Source organism: Betta splendens, chromosome 7, assembly GCF_900634795.4.
Source record: "Betta splendens chromosome 7, fBetSpl5.4, whole genome shotgun sequence".
Taxonomy (NCBI): Eukaryota; Metazoa; Chordata; class Actinopteri; order Anabantiformes; family Osphronemidae; genus Betta; species Betta splendens.
The window spans coordinates 14,495,990-14,516,195 of NC_040887.2; the positions used below are offsets into that span (position 1 = coordinate 14,495,990).

Genomic DNA, 20,206 nt, shown 5'->3' on the forward strand with positions numbered 1-20,206 from the left:
TAAGGGCTTGTCCTCCCATGATGGTCCCTCTTCCAGCATCTCATCCTCTGTTCTCCACTGCCTGAGACATTCACTCAGCACGTTATCTGTCGGGGCCTTATCCTTGATGTACTTATGGATCTTGGATGTTTCATCCCGGATAGTGGCTCTCATGCTCACTAGTCCTCGGCCTCATTCCTTGCGGCTAGCGTACAGTCTCAGGGTGCTGGATTTGGGGTGGAACCCTCCATGCATGGTGAGGAGCTTTCGTGTCTTAACATCTGTGGTCTGTATCTCTTCCTTTGGCCATCTTATTATTCCCGCAGGGTATCTGATCACTGGCAGGGCGTAGCTGTTTATTGCCTGGGATTTGTTCTTGCCATTGAGCTGGCTTCTTAGGACTTGCCTTACTCGTTGGAGGTATTTGGCTGTTGCCGCATTCCTTGTTGCCTGTTCAAGGTTGCCGTTTGCCTGTGGTATCCCAAGGTACTTGTAACTGTTCTCAATGTCTGCTATTGTTCCTTCTGGGAGTGAGACCCCTTCTGTGTGGATTACCTTGCCTCTCTTTATCACCATCCTCCCACATTTCTCGAGCCCGAATGACATCCCGATGTCCGAGCTGTAGATCCTGGTGGTGTGGATCAGTGAGTCGATGTCTCGCTCTTGGCGTACAGCTTGATGTCATCCATGTAGAGGAGGTGACTTATGGTGGCTCCGTTCCGGAGTCGGTATCCATAGCCAGTCTTGTTTATTATTTGGCTGAGGGGGTTCAGACCTATGCAGAACAGCAGTGGGGACAGTGCATCTCCTTGGTATATGCCACATTTGATGGATACTTGGGCAAGTGGCTTCCCATTGGCTTCAAGGGTGGTTTTCCACAACCTCATCGAGTTTGCAATGAAGGCCCTTAGAGTTCTGTTGATGTTGTACAGCTCCAAGCATTCAGTGATCCATGTGTGTGGCATTGAGTCATAGGCTTTCTTGTAGTCGATCCAGGCTGTGCACAGGTTGGTGTGTCGCTTTCTGCAGTCTTGGGCGACTTTTCTGTCTACCAGGAGTTGGTGTTTGGCTCCTCTGGTATCCTTACTAATGCCCTTCTGTGCTTCGCTCATGTATTGACCCATGTGCCCATTATATATATATATATATATATATATATATATATATATATATATATATATATATATATATATATATATATATATATATATATATAGTTATATAGTTATAATCGGCAAAGGCGCAGGACTTGCATGCGGGGGGTTCCCGGTTCGAATCCCTGTTAGGGCGAATAAGCATCCAGTGTGGGTCCTTGGGCAAGATCCTTGAAGCTACCGCCTACCTCATATCATGAGAGACAATGAACCACATGAGATACCGGCTCAGATGTCGCCCGGTCTAACAAGGTCTGCGTCAGGTGTTGGGGAACCAGAGCACTTTGGCGAGAAGTGGGCTACTGGAACAAGAAAGAAATGGCTGAGATGCGAGAACAAGGCTCTGTTGGAATGCTACTACTCAAGTAAACCTAGTCAGAGGGGTTACATGCAAAGAATGTGCGGTGAATGGGAACGGAGAAACCCACATTCAAGGCTGACGGCGAAGCAACTAGTAGCTCAGTGTTCCAACATCCACAAATAGCAACTGCTATCACAACTTGAGATTGACGAGATACAATACAAATACTACGGCAAGGGGGAGCCAGGACGCCAGGTCAGAGGAGAGATTTCACCATCTCCTCAACTGGAAATTGGGTACAAAGCCCCAATGAGCACAGACACGCTGAGTGAGGCAGCGACTTACCTGAAAGCGACTGACCTGAGAGATAAGATTGGCTATAACACAGAAACAGGGACAGCTCATGTCAGGCATCATCGCAGCTAAGATAAGTGGGCACATGGGTCAATACATGAGCGAAGCACAGAACGGCATTGGTAAGGATACAAGGGAGCCAAACACCAACTCCTGGTTGACAGAACAGTCGCCCAAGACTGCAGAGTGCGACACACCAACCTGTGCACAGCCTGGATCCACTACAAGAAAGCCTATGACTCAATGCCACACACATGGATCACTGAATGCTTGGAGCTGTACAACATCAACAGAACTCTAAGGGCCTTCATTGCAAACTCGATGAGGTTGTGGAGAACCACCCTTGAAGCCAATGGGAAGCCACTTGCCCAAGTATCCATCAAATGTGGCATATACCAAGTAGATGCACTGTCCCCACTGCTGTTCTGCATAGGTCTGAACCCCCTCAGCCAAATAATAAACAAGACTGGCGATGGATACCGACTCTGGAACGGGGCCACCATAAGTCACCTCCTCTAAATGGATAACATCAAGCTGTACTTCAAGAGTAAGCGAGGCATCGACTCGCTGATCCAAAGCACCAGGATCTACAGCTCGGACATTGGGATGTCACTCAGGCTCGAGAAATGTGTGAAGATGGTGATAAAGAGAGGCAAGGTAATCAAAACAGAAGGGGTCTCACTCCCAGAAGGAACAATAGCAGACATTGAGGACAATTACAAGTACCTTGGTATACCACAGGCGAACGGCAACCTTGAACAGGCAACAAGGAATGCGGCAACAGCCAAATACCTCCAACGAGTAAGGCAAGTCCTAAGAAGCCAGCTCAATGGCAAGAACAAATCCCGGGCAATAAACAGCTATGCCCTCCCAGTGATCAGATACCCTGCGGGAATAATAAGGTGGCCAAAGGAAGAGATACAGACCACAGCTGTTAAAGGGCCCATATCATGCAAAATCCACTTTTTAGACATTTTGGAGCGTCCCTATGACTCTATGGGTCACATATACACACACTGAGCACGGTAGAAATGCATTTCCTGCTTTTTTCACATTTTGAAAACGTAAATTTTCTCATCCAATGAAAACAGCCACGACCTACTCTGAGGCCGTTCCCCAGGTTTCGTCATACTGGTTGAAAGTTCTCCTTGCAAATCCTGAACCACCACCCCCACAATGATCCTGAACCAAAACTGGACTTCCGCCATTTCCCCCCTCTCACTCACCGTGAACAGACCAGCACGGCAGCGCCCAAGTCCTCCCATAGAAATAGTTCGGTTCTTGGGTGTTCTAACCAACACCAAAGTCTATTCACTTTACCAAGGGATCAACAAGTGAGGATTTGTGGGTCACTTTTATTTTTAACGGACCGGTGCCAGAAACACTGCCTCAGCATTTATACTTATGTGCATTTCAAACGAGGGTGCGTACAATGCTGGATTTGTTTCACGGCTCCTGTTGGAAAAAAAGGACCTATTCCTAAAGTCCGTCATCCACTCACTGAAGTAAGTACATGCTTGATATTTATAATGTTTTAAAATGTTAGTTTGTCCGTTTAAAATGTAGTAACCTATGTGTGAGTCAAGTTACTAGCTAGCTATGCTAACGGCTACAGCCAGTCGAGCCTTTGTCCCCTTCAAATGTGCTCATGTGGGCTCCTGCAGCCACACACCTGTGTGGAGAAAAGCTAATGATTATCGTAACGGCATCGAGCGGCTACAGGCAGGGAGCGGTGGGTCTAGCGTCTGTCCTTTTTCTGTAATCACATACACCTGCGGGGAACAGCTGATCTTTATCGCCCTTCCAGCGGCGACAGGCAGGAAGCGGTGGATCTAGCTCGCTGTAGTAAGTTTGTGCTTGATACTTGTGATATCTAAATATGTTAGTTGGGTCTGTTTAAAATGCAGTAACCCACACGTGAGACAAGCTAATCGCTAGCGTCGCTAACGGCTACAGTGAGTCAACCGAGCCTTTGTCCCTTTCAAATGTGCTACTCTGAGTTGGTGCAACCACACACCTGTGTGGGGAACAGCTAATAGCGATGGGCCTTCGATCGGCGACAGGCAGGAAGCGGTGGATCGAGCTTTTGTCCTGTTGACGTGCTGCCGCTCCTGTTTGTGTGTTGCGTTAGCCGTTAGCATGCCTTTAGGCCTTTGCACTTTAGAGCTACAGCTGGTCGATCGCTACAAAAAGAACCTGCAGAAGAACGCGGTTGTGTTTGTTATTAACCCGTCCTGTGTCACAGCCTAAATCAACTTGTGATTTGGGGTTATGTCATTGTTCTATCAAATTCTAACTTGATTAGTTGGAATGATTACTGTGTTGTGTTTCAAGCTTAGTTGCTAATTAGTCACATCTCTACAATACCTGCTGCTTATCTGGTCAGTTACCGATAGCTTGTACCATAGCCATTATATTTGTAGGACCAATACAATTTACAGTAAATGTCACAGTCTTTTCTATACTGTAGGGAGCCACATCCCAGTTGCCCACATGCAAGGAGGCTGTCAAACAGAAAAATCACTGCAGACTGTTGGTACACAGACATCTGCTGCCCAGCTCAGGAGTGAAGGTATGTAAGTTTGTATGTACCAACAGTAAGATAGGTAATAGAAGATTTTAATTGGTATATACTGTTTAGATTTTATATTTGAATTGTAACAACTGTTTATCTGTTGTTTTAGCACAGACAGGCCTGTCCTCTTGTTTGGTTTAATTTTTTTTCTGGTATTGTGTGTTCTTACATTAGAGAAGGTTTTGACCTACATAATAATTAACATTTCACTAATCTACAATTCTGATTGCAGTACTTTTTTGTTTTGATGAGGCGATGGTGAGGACAGCCACAGCTTCCATCTGGTAGAGGACTGCTTCCGCTCAGTCTTCCAAATAGTGATGAGAACAAGGATCACCACATCTCCCTGTTTACCCTACTTTCATGCATTTCGTCTGCAAGGCCCTGCAAAAGCTTCTCCTTCGTCCTCAAACCCCCAGACTTCTTAATTAACTCAGTAACCTATACATTGCACATTGGAGTGTGAAGGTAACAGTTTGTTCTAGCTTTGGAGTAGTGGTGTATTTTTTTGGTTTACAATAAAGTTGGCTTTAACTATTATGTATTTCACTGAACTCTGTTTCTGAAGGGAAAACACTTTTATTTAGGAAATCATAGTACTGAAATTACATGTTTTTCTCTTTCTAATATGGTAAGCTATAAAGTTGAAGCGGCCATCAATAAAATGCATATAAATTATATATAAATTAAAAAGAAATTCTTAATTGTAGTAGTATTGCACTCACAAAAAACACATTTTTACTCAAATGGTAAAGGAGTTATTCTACAGGTGGTTTACATCCATCATACAATGAGTGTTTTAGTGTTTTATCCATCAGGAAACTCTGCCTTTATCTACAACCAAAGCATGAAGAGATGGCAACTCAGATTCTTCACCCTAGGAATCCTCAGCACCAGCTCACTAGCCTCTGTAGACTAGACACCTGTAACAACTTCAGATACAGAGACATATTACTGTCAGATTGAACAAGAATGACAAAAAACATAATTAAAAGCAGTAAAAATACGTTAGGTCAATATATAATTTGAACCAATGCTTTTTGTTCCCAGGTAGGTCATGCAGTGATTGCTCTAAATATTAATGCACATTTTTAAATAAAAATTATGTCAGAGCAGCAGCACAAGTAAGACAAAACAGTGAAATGTGTAAATGTAAAATGTATTTATATTATTTCAGCTATGCTCTCAAACTTATTTATTTGTATAATGTAAGCTAAAGTAGTGTTTTCTATTAACGAGAGTTTTCCAGGTAAGTCGTGTTGTGAATATTGAAGCTGCACACGCCATTTAGCATACGCATTAGCAACCGCTAGTCGCTTTGCATAAATCAATTAAATTGAAGTAAATGCGACATTACCAATGAGACACATCTTGCATCAGCCGAAATGTGGTGACTTCAACAGCCTCCTCTTCAGCTTCAGGGTCAGATTCGGGATCGTAGACGTATGGTTCTACTACGCTACGAACTAGCTGGCTGGCTAACGTCGTGCAGTTCTGTAGTGGGTCTTCTTCTTCTGTGGAGGATGGCGGTGGATTGTATTCTCAATGTCGCACTACTGCCACCTATTGTATCGTAACCGTGCGGTGGCTCGTATCCATGGAGCCAATTTAAAAAAAAAAAAACAACAAAAAAGGTATGCGCTTCCGCACAGAGGTGTGGTGAGCAGCTTCGCTTGCGACACGCCCAGAAAACACAGCGTTTGCTGATGGAGAGTGAAAACCACACATTGACAGGGGCAGTGTGGACGATCTAAAGGGTTTTATGGGATGAAAATTTACAGAGACCTTACTGAGACATTAAAGTCTAATATTTTTTAGAATGAAAAGCATGATATGACTCCTTTAAGACACGAAAGCTCCTCACCATGCATGGAGGGTTCCACCCCAAATCCAGCACCCTGAGACTGTACGCTAGCCGCAAGGAAGAAGGCCAAGGACGAGTGAGCATGAGAGCCACTATCGAAGATGAAACATCCAAGATCCATAAGTACATCAAGGATAAGGCCCCGACAGATGACGCTGAGTGAATGTCTCAGGCAGTGGAGAACAGAGGATGAGATGCTGGAAGAGGGACCATCATGAGAGGACAAGCCCTTACACGGGATGTACCACCGGAACATAACTGAAGTGGCTGATCTCAACAAATCCTACCAATGGCTTGAAAGGGACGGGCTGAAGGACAGCACAGAGGCACTCATCCTGGCCGCACAGGAGCAGGCCCTGAGCAGCAGAGCCATAGAGGCCCAGATCTACCACACCAGACAAGACCCAAGGTGTAGACTGTGCAAAGAGGCCCCTGAGACGGTCCAGCACATAACTGCAGGGTGTAAGATGCATGGTATGACCATGTATGCTTAACCAAGTGGCTGGCATAGTATACAGGAACATCTGCACGAAGTATGGACTGGAAACCCCAAGGTCAAAGTGGGAAACACCTCCCAAGGTGGTAGAGAATGAGCGAGCCAAGATCCTATGAGACTTCCAGATAGAAGTCCCACAGAAAAAGGAACATGAGAAACTAGAGAAATACCAAGGGCTCAGAGAAGAACTGGAGAAGGCATGGCCTTAGAAGTAGCGATGTTTCCTGATAAATAGATTTTTAAAAAAAAGGTCCTTCAAGCTTGGGTCCTCTACCAAAGACCGGGGAGGTTGAGGGTCATGTGCAGTATCTTAGCTGTTTCTAGGACTGCACTCTTCTGGACAGAGAACTCAGTTGTTGTTCCTGGAATCTACTGGAGCCATTCTCCCAGTTTGGGAGTTACAGCCCCTAGTGTCCACCACGGGTACCACTTGTGTCGTCGGTCAAAGCAGGCACGAGGTTAGACCCAAAAGCACAGCGCAGACAAGACCAGAAGTTTAAGGAGGAGGTCAGACAGGTGAAGGTCAGTACACAGGCAGCAGTAGCAACAGTACAGGCAGCGAGCAGACAAGGATGGTCAGAGGCCAGGCGAGGTTCAAACAACAGATCTGTGGCACCCTCACCCTCCACATCTTCTCTATCTCTTCTTTCAGCCCTTGGTACTTCTCGATCTTTTCATGCTCCTTGTTCCTGATGTTGCTATCACCTGGGATTGCTACATCTATCACTAGAGCCTGGTTCTCTTGTTTGTCTACAACTACTATGTTGAGCTGGTTGGCCACTACCAGTTTGTCAGTCTGTATCTGGAAGTCCAACAGGATCTTAGCTCTGTCATTCTCAACCACCATGTGTGTCACATTTTGACTTTGGGACTTCCAGCATTTACTCTGGACAGATGTTTCTGTACGGCCACTTGGTGACGTTTCATGTATGCCCTGCCTACTAGCATCTTGCATTCTGCTGTTATGTGCTGAATTGTTTCAGAGGCATCTTTGCACAGCCTACACCTGGGGTCCTGATCGTTTCCTTCTGCTTACCATACAGTCTCAGGGGGCTGGATTTGGGGAAATATTTACAAGCATTCCATAATCCATGTGTGAGGCATGGATCATTGGCTTTCTTTTAGCCAATCCAGGCAGTGCATAGATTGGTACTGTACATCTGGTCTTACAGTCTCAGGTGACTGCTTTGTCTACCAGTAATTGGTGTTTTGCTCTCTTGGTGTTACTACCAATTCCTTTCTGTGCACTGCTCATGTACAGTACTGGTCCATGTGCCTGCTCGTCTTAGGTGCCGTGTCAGGAGTCTTAAAAAAGCGGAACCACATGCACGGTGACAGAAACCAGCAGGTATGTTGCACAGCTGTTCACAGTGGAATCCAAGCACAGGTACAGTACAGGCACAGACTCATGTTGCAAGGTACCTTTAAGGAGTAGGCAAAAGTCAATGTCAAGAAGCAGGCAGAGCCGGCAACAGGATTAGCTCGGCTAAGGTACAAGAGGACTAGGCTACGACGAGGTCAAGAAACAGGCAGGAACGGTAACGGGAATGCACAACACAACAACGCTGGAAAGTGGAGTTAGCTCGCGACAATCTGGCGGAGGTCTGAGGTGTGTACTAATTGTTAAATACCCTGTCTTGATTGATTATTGCAAACAGCTGATGACCCTGTGACCGGAAGTAAAGCTTGCACTTGAAACGGAATAAACAGAATCGGAAGTACTACCAAAATAAAAAGGAAATGGTAACTATGACTATGTCAGGTAAAACAGGTAAAGACATGACACTATGATACCTGACAGGAACTTCCATGTTGTGCAGGGGAAGGTTATTGGGCGGCAGTTGGATGGGACTGCTCCCGTCTGCATGTCCTTCAGAATCAGGACATCCATTAACCATGTTAATGGGTAACATGTTTATTTTGGCCTTTGGGAGCTCATGGAGGGAGGTTAGCTTCTTCAACCAGTAGGCATGGATCGTGTCAGGGCCTGGTGCTGTCCGGCTCTTGAGACCCTCTCTTGGATGTGTGCCATTGTGATGGTTACTAGATCGTGTTCAAGAAGGTTGCTGTGGTCTTCTCTCAAATCCACCAGCAAATGGGCATTGCGGTTATGTGATGACTCCTTCCTAGCCTCGGCGAGTTTACTCTCATGTTATTACCCTGCCACTGTGAGTACACCTTGGGCCGCTCGGTGGAGAACATCCTGTTTATTCTCCTGGTTTCAACTTCTATGGTGCATCTCTTCAGCTGGTTAGCCAGCTAGGCTGTGAGCCTTTGCTTGCCAGTCTCCTGTCAGGAATCTAGTACACTGGTGACTGATTAACCCACTTCCAGATTTTATTTTCTGTACAGTATATGTTTTCATCTGCTGTTTTCCACATTTATTTCCTCTCGCGAGTTGTCTCTGCTTTAATTAATCATTCATTCTGCAATCTAGGCAACCCTAAAACCCCAATTTTCAATGGGGGGTTGACCAAAACGACCTCGGAAAATGTAATATATTAGTATTAGTTTTATATTTTCTATGCAGAGAAATTATCATTTATTTCTCTGAAACAGGACAGAGGCTTTTTGCCATCGGTTTCCTTCCCCCAGCAACAGTCGGGCTAAGAGGGAGGCAGAGTCAGCCTGCTAGAGCGCCAGTGCTCTGTCCGCCATTGTTCTTCCTCGCATACGCGTACAGCACTAATATTCAATGGCTGAAGGTCCCGGTGTAGATTATTTAGAAGACAGCAAGTACTTCAGCACATACAGTTTGATATTTGATATTTTGTCTTATGTTCTTAAGTCCTGTCTTTCATGCTGCAGCACTGTCTCAAGCCCCGCTGCTGCTGTAGCTCGTCAAATGGTCATACAGCCTGCTTCACGGAGTGCTCCACTCTGGCGGTACTGCCGAAGAAAAGTGCTGGCAAAATGGCCATGGATATTAGCCATCTTTCCACCCTCAACCCTAATTGTTGTCAGTAGGAAGGGTTGACAGATGACAGTTAGGAATAACATACAGTAACTACATTATCACTGTGATCACGAGCGGCCTGAAATGACCCAAAGTCAATGTGTGATAGTTTCAAAGAAATATTTTCAGTTTGCCGCATTTGATTGTGCTTGTGATTATGTTATAGTTTTTTCCATGACACAAACAAACCAAAAGCAAATTCTTTTGGGCATCAGATAATGTTGAAGACTTTTTTCTACCGCATACTGTAGCTGAGGGAAGAGGAGGGGCAGTGTCAAAGGTAGACTTAAAGTCAAGAGTGAATTAAAGAAAGGCAGAGTAGCTCCATGTGTTTAGCAGCGTCTACTTCTCTCTCTGACGATGGAGACTCAGGTTGATGCTGAACTTTGTTTTTCTCAGCTGATCAACACTTCATGTCAGAAGTATGAACTCCCTCATATGAAGATGATGCTCGTTAACTCTGTGCTGTCCTGCATCTCTCTGCTCACTGTGGTTCTCAACCTGCTGGTCATCGTCTCCATCTCTCACTTCAGGCACAGATTCACGTGTTAGCTTTGATAACATGTTGCTGTACTAACAGACATTTAATTTTGTTCTATTAATGACTGTTTTTTTTTCAATTTAATGGTTAAAATGATTTCAGTCTCTGTTGTATTCACAGTGATGATGTTCTTTCACTTCAGGCAGCTCCGCACTCCCACCAACCTCCTCCTCCTCTCTCTGGCTGTGTGTGACTGTCTCGTTGGTCTCCTTGTGATGCCGTTTCAGATCCTGTTAATAGAACCATGTTGGCTCCTTAGTGACCTGGCTTGTGTTCTGTATTATTTTATTCCCTTTATTACAGTTTCCGCCTCAGTGCTGAACATGGTTCTGATATCAGTTGACCGTTATGTGGCCATCTGTGACCCTCTGCATTACTCTACAAAATTCACTCAACAAACAGTTAAGGTTTGTGTTCTGCTATGTTGGATTTGTTCTATTTTCTACAGCTTTATGACTTTACTCGATAATCTGAAGCAGCCAGGCAGGTATAAGTCCTGTGATGGAGAATGTGTCATTAATATAAATGGAGCTGTTGACCTTGTTATAAGCTTTGTCCTTCCAGTCTCAGCCATCATCATCCTGTATGTGAGGGTGTTTGTGGTGGCTGTGTCTCAGGCTCGTTCCATGCGCTCCCACGTTGTAGCTGTTAAACTGCAGCGTTCACTGACTGTGACTGTTCAGAGGTCAGAGCTGAAAGCAGCCAGGACTCTGGGTGTAGTTGTTGCTGTTTTCCTAATGTGTTACTGTCCTTCTTATGGTATGTCTCTCTCTGGCGACATCAAAATTAGTCCTTCAACTAACCTTTTTGTATATTTTCTGGTATATTTTAACTCCTGTCTAAACCCTGTGATCTATGCCTTTTTCTACCCCTGGTTCAGAAAATGTGTGAAACTCATTGTTACCCTTCACATACTGCAGCCTCAGTCCCGTCTGACCAAGGTCATGTAAAGCTTATAATCAGGGCAACAAATTTTTAGGTGAAGAATGTGTGTGTGTGTGTGTGTGTGTGTGTGTGTGTGTGTCCTACATGTATTTGAGAGCAAACACTTCTTATAGATTTTTGTCTTTCTACAATAGTTTTTCATGATAGCAAGTAAATTATTTTCATAAATTTTTCATAAAAAAGCCTTGGTGATATGAGCCATGAAAGACATTCAATTCTCAGCTAACTATCAAGGAAAAGTACATATGCATCTTACTTGTACATTCATTGTGTTTCATTGTCAGCAGCAATACACAGTTGTCTGGAACACTTGTATTTAAATAGTTTCACTACTAAACTACTATTTTATTTACACATTAACGTTATTATTTTATCTTTCAGCATTAATAAAATGATAATAAGCAGCACGATGTTAGACTTTAACACAATATAATCCTAATAAAAGGTAAAGGTTTAAGGTTAACGGATGATGAAATGTTGTAAATGTCACATCTTGAAGTGACAAATAAAGCAACTATCCGCTCTTGATGGAACTACTGTCACGATTGGTGCTAGAGAGGACAGCTGGGAGGGCTGTAGTCTATCCCACCTAGCAGGGGGCGAGAGGCAGGGTAGACTGTAAACAGGTTGGCAGTCCATTACAGGGCCACACAGAGACAAAAAAACGTGTGAGGAACCCGGAGAACCCACACATACACGGGGAGAACATACTAACTCTACACAGACAGGCACCCAGTCTGCCCCGGGAAGTCCAAGCCCTTCTTGCTATAAGGCAACAGTGCTAACCACTGCACCACCATGCCCCCCGCATTACTGAAGTAATATTATTTTAAAATATGTCTAAATATGTTTACTGTTTGTTACACAGTAAGTCTTTCTTTATCAATCCATGAAAATTGAGGGGAATTTGCACCTCAAAAAACTGAGAGGGTATACACAAATTCAAATGAATGCTGTTTTTCAACCCCTTAGAGTATATGTAAATTGTTGGGCTCTTTGGGCAGGTAACACGTTGTAGTTTTTACCACATCGGCTCAGATTGACTGGCGAGAGGAGACAAGGACAGCTGCATAGAACAGCAAAGTTTATTCAAGTCTTGACGAGAGCCATAATTGACAAACTGCGACCAGCAAGTGCACACATAGGCAGGTGTGAGTGAGCAACCGCACAACCTCTAGCAGGAAAATATCCTGTGTCAGCAAAATCGAGGAATTCGACAGTGCTAAGACTGGGAAGCATATATTGAAAAAGTATCAGAGATGAGAAAGTAGATCCGACATTTCTCAGGCTGATGTATGCAAAAATGTACAAGTTGCCAGGTTGTTAGCCCCTGCAAAACCATCAGCGCAGACATTCCAATCTATTGTTAACACACTAAAAAAATCACTTGAGCCCAAAACCCATAGTGATAGCTGAAAGGTCACGTTTTCACAATAGGAACCAGACCAGAGACGGGAGCATTACTGAGTATATAGCAGAATTACGCAAACTTGCTCAGTTTTGTGGATTTGTTGCAGGACTCTCAGACACACTCTACAATAGACTGGTATGTGGAATAGAATACGCAGAAGAGGCTATTGTCAGGACAAGGTCTGACACTGGAAAAAGCACTGTCTGTTGCAATATTAATGGAGACTGCAGACAAAGATGTGCTGAACCTACATACAAAGAAGGAGTGTGGAGAGTGGTCTACAGAAAATGTCTTGAAGTGATAAAAAGTGCTGAAAAGGTGTGGCAGACCTCCCACAGTGCAAATTATATGGAGTCAAATTAGGGTCACATTAGATTTGTGGGTGCGTAGCTAGATCTGTGCGTCCGTAAACCGATCTGTCCATGCGTAACTAGATGCGTGCGTGCGTAACCAGATTTGTACTTGTAGACTTAGTGTGTCTATACCTTGCTTATACTTTATTTCGGGTGTTAAAATTACGCACACATCGTGGCTAAATTTACAAGTAAAAAAACTTTTAACTCTGATTGAACAAGAAAGTTGTCTCAGTCCTTTGACATGGCACAGCAGATCCTGAAAGCTCCACAAGCAGCAACAAGCTAGTCCACTGACTGATGACTTTAATTCTATTTAATCATCAGACAGATATGACGGCTTATATTCATGTGTATGTAGCGTGACGTTACTCTCGTGATTTGCGGAGGTGATGCAGTTGCGCGAACGTTAAACTGGTGTTTCTATCAGGCGTTAACGTAGCATGTTATGTTATGATGCAGCTGCAGTTAAGGTGGGCTTGTTCTAGTAACGCTACTGTTATGACTGTGTGTGACCGTTTATCAGACCACAATAAACACGTCTACTTTAACAGGCTTTGATTTCAGTGCAGGATCTTGGTGCTTCCCGCTGGTCAACACTGTCTACAAGGACACAGACGCCCAGTGTTGCTGCAGAATCTCTCAAGATGTCATCGATACCAAAGACACGGGCAGGGAGCTTGGTCTGTGAAATTGCGATTGTTTATTTAGTTCGCAGCATTCACTTTCAACCGTCAGCTGAGACCTGCACCACTCTGAATCTACTTCACTTCACCCACAGTTTACTTAGGCGCTGGCAGCCCCGGGAGGCAAAGGACAAGACACTCCGGATCGTTCACAAAAAACACAATACAAAACACAAGTTAAACGCCACGCTCCGTCTATAGATTACAGTCGCGGAGAGTGCACGCGATAGATAGGTACAGTACACAGATAGGTAACGTACACTAAGGCATTGACAGGGACAGCTAACAGGATGTCACCCAGGTAAAACAACTCACTGGAAGTCAGTCGCCAATTAAAGGTGCCTGCACATGCAAAATTCACTTTTTGGACATTCTGGTACGTTTATTTGACTCCCTGGGTCACGTTAAAACCTTCCTGGTGTGTTAGAAGTACGCCCCCTACTTATTTCACATTTTTGAGAGTTTATCCAATCCGGTTCAAGAACCATCGTTTCAAATTTGGCGGCCTCGATACGTCTGCATTTGCGCTAACCAATCACAGAACCCCCCCCCCCCCCCCCCCCCCAGACCAACCTGGACCCCAAAATGTACCTGAAAAATTTCGTTTCAGTCCCTCCAGTCACAGTCACAGACAACAGAAGACGAAGTCACTCACTGCGCAGTCTACCATAGGAGGTGGCGCTAATGCACGTTTCAGTTGGTTGCCACCCGCCATTTAAAAGACAAAAGAAGAAGAAGTCACTCAGGTTAAAGAAGCGCCCACTTGCTGCTTCCCCAAACATAAGTACATGCTTGACTCCAGAAGTTTCTCTGTTTATAATGTAGCTTCCCTCCTGTGTAGGGAATGCTAATTGCTATAACAGTTGAATCTAACAGCTACAGCGACAGAGAGATATTCGCTCAGCTCACATTGTAGCTGCTAGCGCGATAGTAGCGGCTAGCGTTAGCGGCTAGCGCTAGTAAGTTGTGAGAGTCAGCTGTGTTTCTAATTACTACCGAGCCTGTCGTGTGTATGTTGTAGCGCAAGTAGACCCGTGAATTTGAGTTATTGCAAGTTCTATCTAAGTCTAACATGTGTGTTGATGCTTATCTAGTCAGCTACTTTAGCTGTAAACGTGACATATTTTTTATACAGGCTGACACATGCCAGCTACCGAAACGCGAGGAGGTTGCTTCTCAAACTGACACGCGGCTACCTTGTAGAAGAGTAGAAGAGTGCTCACCTCAGGAGCAAAGGTATGTACATTTAACAGCAGTATAATCATTTGTTGGCCAATATGCAGTTTTATTTGACAGAGATTTTGCATTTCACATTTCAGTAGTGTGATATTCATAATCTGATCTATACTATTGTCTATGTATTTACTCTGTATGCAGTTGGTCAACTTATTTTAATATTTTAGTCTGTTGATGGGTAATTTGTAACTCTAGTGTTATGGTGCAGATTATGTGGAAAATGTGATGGAGACCATCTTCAATAAAGTCCTGCTGGACTCAGGTTGTTCTATGGAGGACCTTGTAAACATCCTTGTCCCACAAGCCCTCTGAGCAGAGTTTGAGCAACCTGACAGAAAGGAGGTCATTAATGTCATGCTAAGATTTAACAAACCAGCACTATAAAATAAGTTGAAAACGTGTTTGCTCCAAATACCATTAAAACTGATCTATCTACCTCTATTTATTGTTTAGATCTGTAAAGGTTGTGAGATACATAGGAAATACTGGTCATTTTATTTAATCTGCTATTCTTTATACCTTCTAGAGTGGTGTCAAGGAAAACAGCTGCGTCCTCCATCTGTACAGCAGCTGCACTGCTTCCGATGTCTTCCAACACGTGAAGACAAAAAAAAGATCCTCACATCTCCCCAACCAACTGCCCATGACTATACAGTACCTGTTGCACTCCAGAAACTATGCTTTCAACATAACTATGAATCCTACCCGTTCATTTTGTGGTCTGCAAATCGAACTGTGACGGTAACTTATCCAGCATCATAGTGCTGGTGCATTGGTTAAAAATAAAGTTGGCTTTGACTATTGCTGTTTCACTGAACTATTTTTGTCCGGAATGAGAATCATCATGGAGAGGAGTGTGGTGATGAATGAATTGGCCAACCTGCCTCAGACTTTCTATCTTTCGAATGGTCAATGCGCTCCACCTGGACTACCCTGCACTGTAGCTGAAGGAGAAGGAGGAGCAGTGTCCAAGGCAGAGACTAAAGGTTGAGAGGGAATTAATAAAGGGCAGAGTAGCTACATGTATTTAGCAGTGTCTTCTCTCTCTGACGATGGAGACTTTGGTCAAGGCTGAACTTTGTTTTCCATTGCTGATCAACACTTCTTGTCAGAAGTACGAACTCTCTCATACGAAGATGATGCTCATTTACCTTGTGCTATCCTGCATTTCTGTGGTCACTGTGGTTCTGAACCTGCTGGTTATCATCTCAATCTCCCACTTCAGGCACAGATTTATGTCTTAGCTTTGATAACATGTTTCTGTAATAACATTAATTTAAATATCATTCTCTAAATCTTGGAATACAGTTTCATTAATCTAACGTTGATAATAACTTCAGTTTTTGTTATATTCACAGTAATGCTGTTCTCTCCCTCTAGGCAGCTCCACACTCCCACCAACCTCCTCCTCCTCTCTCTGGCTGTGTGTGACTTTCTCGTTGGTCTCCTTGTGATGCCGGTTCAGATCCTCCTAATAGAACCATGTTGGCTCCTTGGTGACTTGGTGTGTGTTCTGTATTATTTTATTACTTTAGTCAGAGTTTTTGCATCAGTGTTGAGCATGGTTTTGATATCTGTAGACCGTTATGTGGCCATCTGTGACCCTCTGCGTTACTCTACAAAGTTCACTCTGAGGACTGTTAAGTTCTGTGTCCTGCTGTGTTGGATTTATTCTTTTTTCTACAGCTTTCTGATTTTACTCGATAACCTGAAGCAGCCAGGCAGGTATAAGTCCTGTGATGGACAATGTGTGATTAATATAAATAGGGTTGTTGACCTGGTTCTAAACTTCATCCTCCCTATCTCAGCCATCATCATCCTGTATGTGAGGGTGTTTGTGGTGGCTGTGTCTCAGGCTCGTTCCATGCGCTCCCACGTTGCAGCTGTTAAACGTCAACGTTCACTGACTGTAACTGTTCAAAGGTCAGAGCTGAAAGCAGCCAGGACTCTGGGTGTAACTGTGTTTGTGTTCCTCATATGTTATTGTCCACCTTATTGTATCTCTATCTTTGGCCTTGACATGAAAATGAGTTCTTTAAGTACCTTCTTTATATTTTTTCTGGTATCATTTAACTCCTGCCTAAACCCTGTGATTTATGGATTTTTCTACAACTGGTTCAGAAAATGTGTAAAACTCATTGTAATGCTACAGATACTACAGCCTCAGTCCTGTCAGACAGACGTACTTCAATGAAAATATTTGACTTTTAGCTGAAGGACTGATGTTTTGTGTTATTACTCTGGTCAATAAAATAAATGTTCTCATTAATTGTATATGATACAATTAATTGTAATAATTTAATTATTAATTAAATTATAATTGTATAATTGTATATGATAGTATTTTAATTAATTGTATATGATAGTATTTTATTTTATACAATTACAGCAATGTTTCCAGCAATGTAAAGTACAAACGCACTTCCAGTTACAAATCAAGTAGTTTGTCTTCCTGTCTTCTCCAAACTGTCTTCTCTTTGCGCTGTTTTCTACAGCTTGCTGATTTTACTTGATAAACTGAAGCAGAAAAGCAGGTATAAATCCTGTGACAGAGAATGTGTGATTATTGTTGACGTGTGATTAAACGGAACTGTTGACCTGCTTCGAAAACTTCAGCATCCCCATTTCAGCCACCACCAACATCCTGTATGTGAGGACATTTGTGGTAGTTGTGTCTCAGGCTTGTTTCATGCGCTCCCGCTTTCACTGACTGTGACTGTTCAAAGGACAGAGTTGAACAGCCAAGACTGTGTGGTTGTTGTTGGGTTCCTGTTACTGTCCTTCTTATGGCATGCTGTTCTTTGGCAACGTTAAAATTTGTTCTTCAACTTACCTCTTTAACTATTTTTCTGGTACACTTCAACTCTTGTCTGAACCCAGTGATTTATGCCTTTTTCTACCCTGGTTCAGAAAATGTATGAAACTCATTGTTATGCTTGATGTACTGCAGCGTCAGTCCCGTCTGACCAAGGTCATGTAAAGATTAAACTCTGACTCATGTGAACTTTTTTACAGTATGTGTAGGGACACAAGCATGTAGAGTATGGACAATGAAATAAGTGGTTTTATTCTTTATGTTTTTAATGTATATTAATGTTTTATGTACAGTATATATAGATATTTTATATTATAATATTTGAATCAATGTTTACAATTTGTATCTAAAGTACAGATGAGCCTCCAGTTATAGATCAAGTGTTTTATGACTTTATGTCATATATTTTAAATGGTTACAGTTTACAGTAACTGTTTTCATCATCAGCTCTAATGATGCGAAACACAAAACAACCAATTCTCAGCTAATCATTAATAAGAAAAAGCAAACAAATTATCATTGATGTTTTTTTAACAAGTTTGTTTTTTTGTCAGCATTAACAGTGTATTAGGACTACTTGTATTTTCTACAGCTTCCTTATTTCACTTGATAACCTGGAGAAGCCAGGCAGGTATAAATCCTGTGATGGACAATGTGTGATTAATATAAAAAGGGTTGTTGACCTGGTTCTAAGCTTCATCGTCCCCATCTCATCCATCATCGTTCTGTATGTGAGGGTGTTTGTGGTGGCTGTGTCTCAGGCTCGTTCCATGCGCTGTAGAGCTGAAAGCAGCCAGGACTCTGGGTGTAACTGTGTTTGTGTTCCTCATATGTTATTGTCCACCTTATTGTATCTCTATCTTTGGCCTTGACATGAAAATGAGTTCTTTAAGTAACTTATTTATATTTTTTCTCCTATATTTTAACTCCTGCCTAAATCCTGTAATTTATGCCTTTTTCTATCCCTGGTTCAGAAAATGTGTCAAACTCATTCTAATGCTACAGATACTACAGCCCCAGTCCTGTCAGACCAACGTACTTTAATGAAAATACCTGACTTTGTTAGCTGAAAGGACAGATGTGTTGTGTTCAGATTCTGGCCAATGTAATAAATGTTCTGTTTTAGAAAATGGCATAGTTACATTCAAATGAATTCTTCTCTGCAACCACAAAATCTATTTTACTGCAGATAATAAATAGGACACTTGTATGCTGTGATATGAGGTGTAAAAATATGTTGTCTTGCTGATGCCATATTTTAATTAATAAAAAATTGGGCTTCTTCCTGCCAACACTTTACCAGTAAAGTTTATATAAATATATTCCATAAATGTATGCTTTATGTTGTGAAACTGTGTGTTTTTAATTTATTTATTTTTTATTTATTTTATTTTTTTTATTATTTGGAATTTATTTTTGGAATTCATTTTGACTCACTGCAGTGCTTACGTAATTTCTAAAAGAAATAATTAAATAAATCTGACATTACGATTAAACAGTTACTCAGTACCTGAGTAGTCTTTTTTAACAAATACCTTTTTACTCTTATTTGAGTAATATTTTCAATGACTACTTTTTACTTTTACTTGAGTAATATTATTTTGAAGTAGTCTTGCTTGAGTACAATTTTTGGCTATCCTACCCACCTTTGTTGGTGACATTAGCTCAGCCCCCTGGAAACCTCCCATTGATCTTAGCCACCCCACTGATGAACAAAAGGACCTAGTCAACAAAATGCCTTGTGATGAGTCTGGAGCTTTTGCAAGGGATTTTAACTGCATCAGATGTATACCAAGTCTGCAGATGTCCATCAGTCTCACGTATGAAATCCCTGTTTCAAAGATTTAAAAAATAAGAGAGATGACATTCGATTAGATTAAATTTTGACAGCTCTAGGCAAAGGTCACCTGCCCCTTTACCTGTCACCTTTGACCATGCTAGGTCAAAGTCCACCTGTCCTTTCACCCTGACCTCTGAGGTCATAGCTTGCCCTCTGGTGTCAAGGGTTAGCAAAGTCAAGGATTACCTGTCTTCTAACCCCGAATGTCAAAGGTCTGCAGCGTCAGGTTCAGTCTCTTTGACCAAGGATAAATGTATTATCAGGGCTTCGCTGATGGTTTCAGTCACATCACTGCCTTCATTCCCCAATGGGGCCTTTATGAATGGATTCACATCGCATTTGGGCTCACTAATGCCCCTGTGGCATTCCAACAAAGCATGATAAAGATGTTAGGGTCTTAAACAGGAAGTAAGGTATGAAGGTTGCATTGTTTCAGCTGAAGGGGTCAGACCTTAAAGCTGTACAAGCTTTGGCCAGTAAGACACCACATGTCTTACAGGTGATGTGAGAACACTGACAGGCTTCCTGGGCTATTACCACCATTTATAAGTTGCTGCAGGCTAAGCCAGGTAGAAACCAGCCTACCATGCAGAGAAAGAAAAGAAAATGTCCACAACTATCATCTAGTTGCCTGTAGTCTGTTGACTGGACATCAGAGAGCCATGGAACAGCTTGTCACCCTTCTGACAAACCAATTGGC

The 20,206-nt window shown here is 42.8% G+C and overlaps 1 protein-coding gene and 2 long non-coding RNA genes across 3 annotated transcripts; all 3 read left to right on the forward strand.

Annotated features, from left to right (window-relative positions):
* Nucleotides 1-2,725: 2,725 nt before the first annotated feature.
* LOC129604385 (uncharacterized) lies at nucleotides 2,726-4,903 on the forward strand. The gene is made up of 2 exons (XR_008695203.1): nucleotides 2,726-3,293; nucleotides 4,259-4,903. It is a non-coding gene; the product is annotated as an uncharacterized LOC129604385 (long non-coding RNA).
* A 5,277-nt stretch (nucleotides 4,904-10,180) lies between these two features.
* LOC114858726 (trace amine-associated receptor 1-like) lies at nucleotides 10,181-11,170 on the forward strand (the record flags this gene model as incomplete). The annotated part of the gene is made up of 2 exons (XM_029156231.2): nucleotides 10,181-10,212; nucleotides 10,363-11,170. Coding segments are annotated over 2 exons (840 nt in total), but the record flags the coding sequence as incomplete, so codon positions are not given.
* A 3,091-nt stretch (nucleotides 11,171-14,261) lies between these two features.
* Nucleotides 14,262-17,103, forward strand: LOC129604350 (uncharacterized). The gene is made up of 3 exons (XR_008695148.1): nucleotides 14,262-14,399; nucleotides 14,751-14,851; nucleotides 15,378-17,103. It is a non-coding gene; the product is annotated as an uncharacterized LOC129604350 (long non-coding RNA).
* Nucleotides 17,104-20,206: the final 3,103 nt, after the last annotated feature.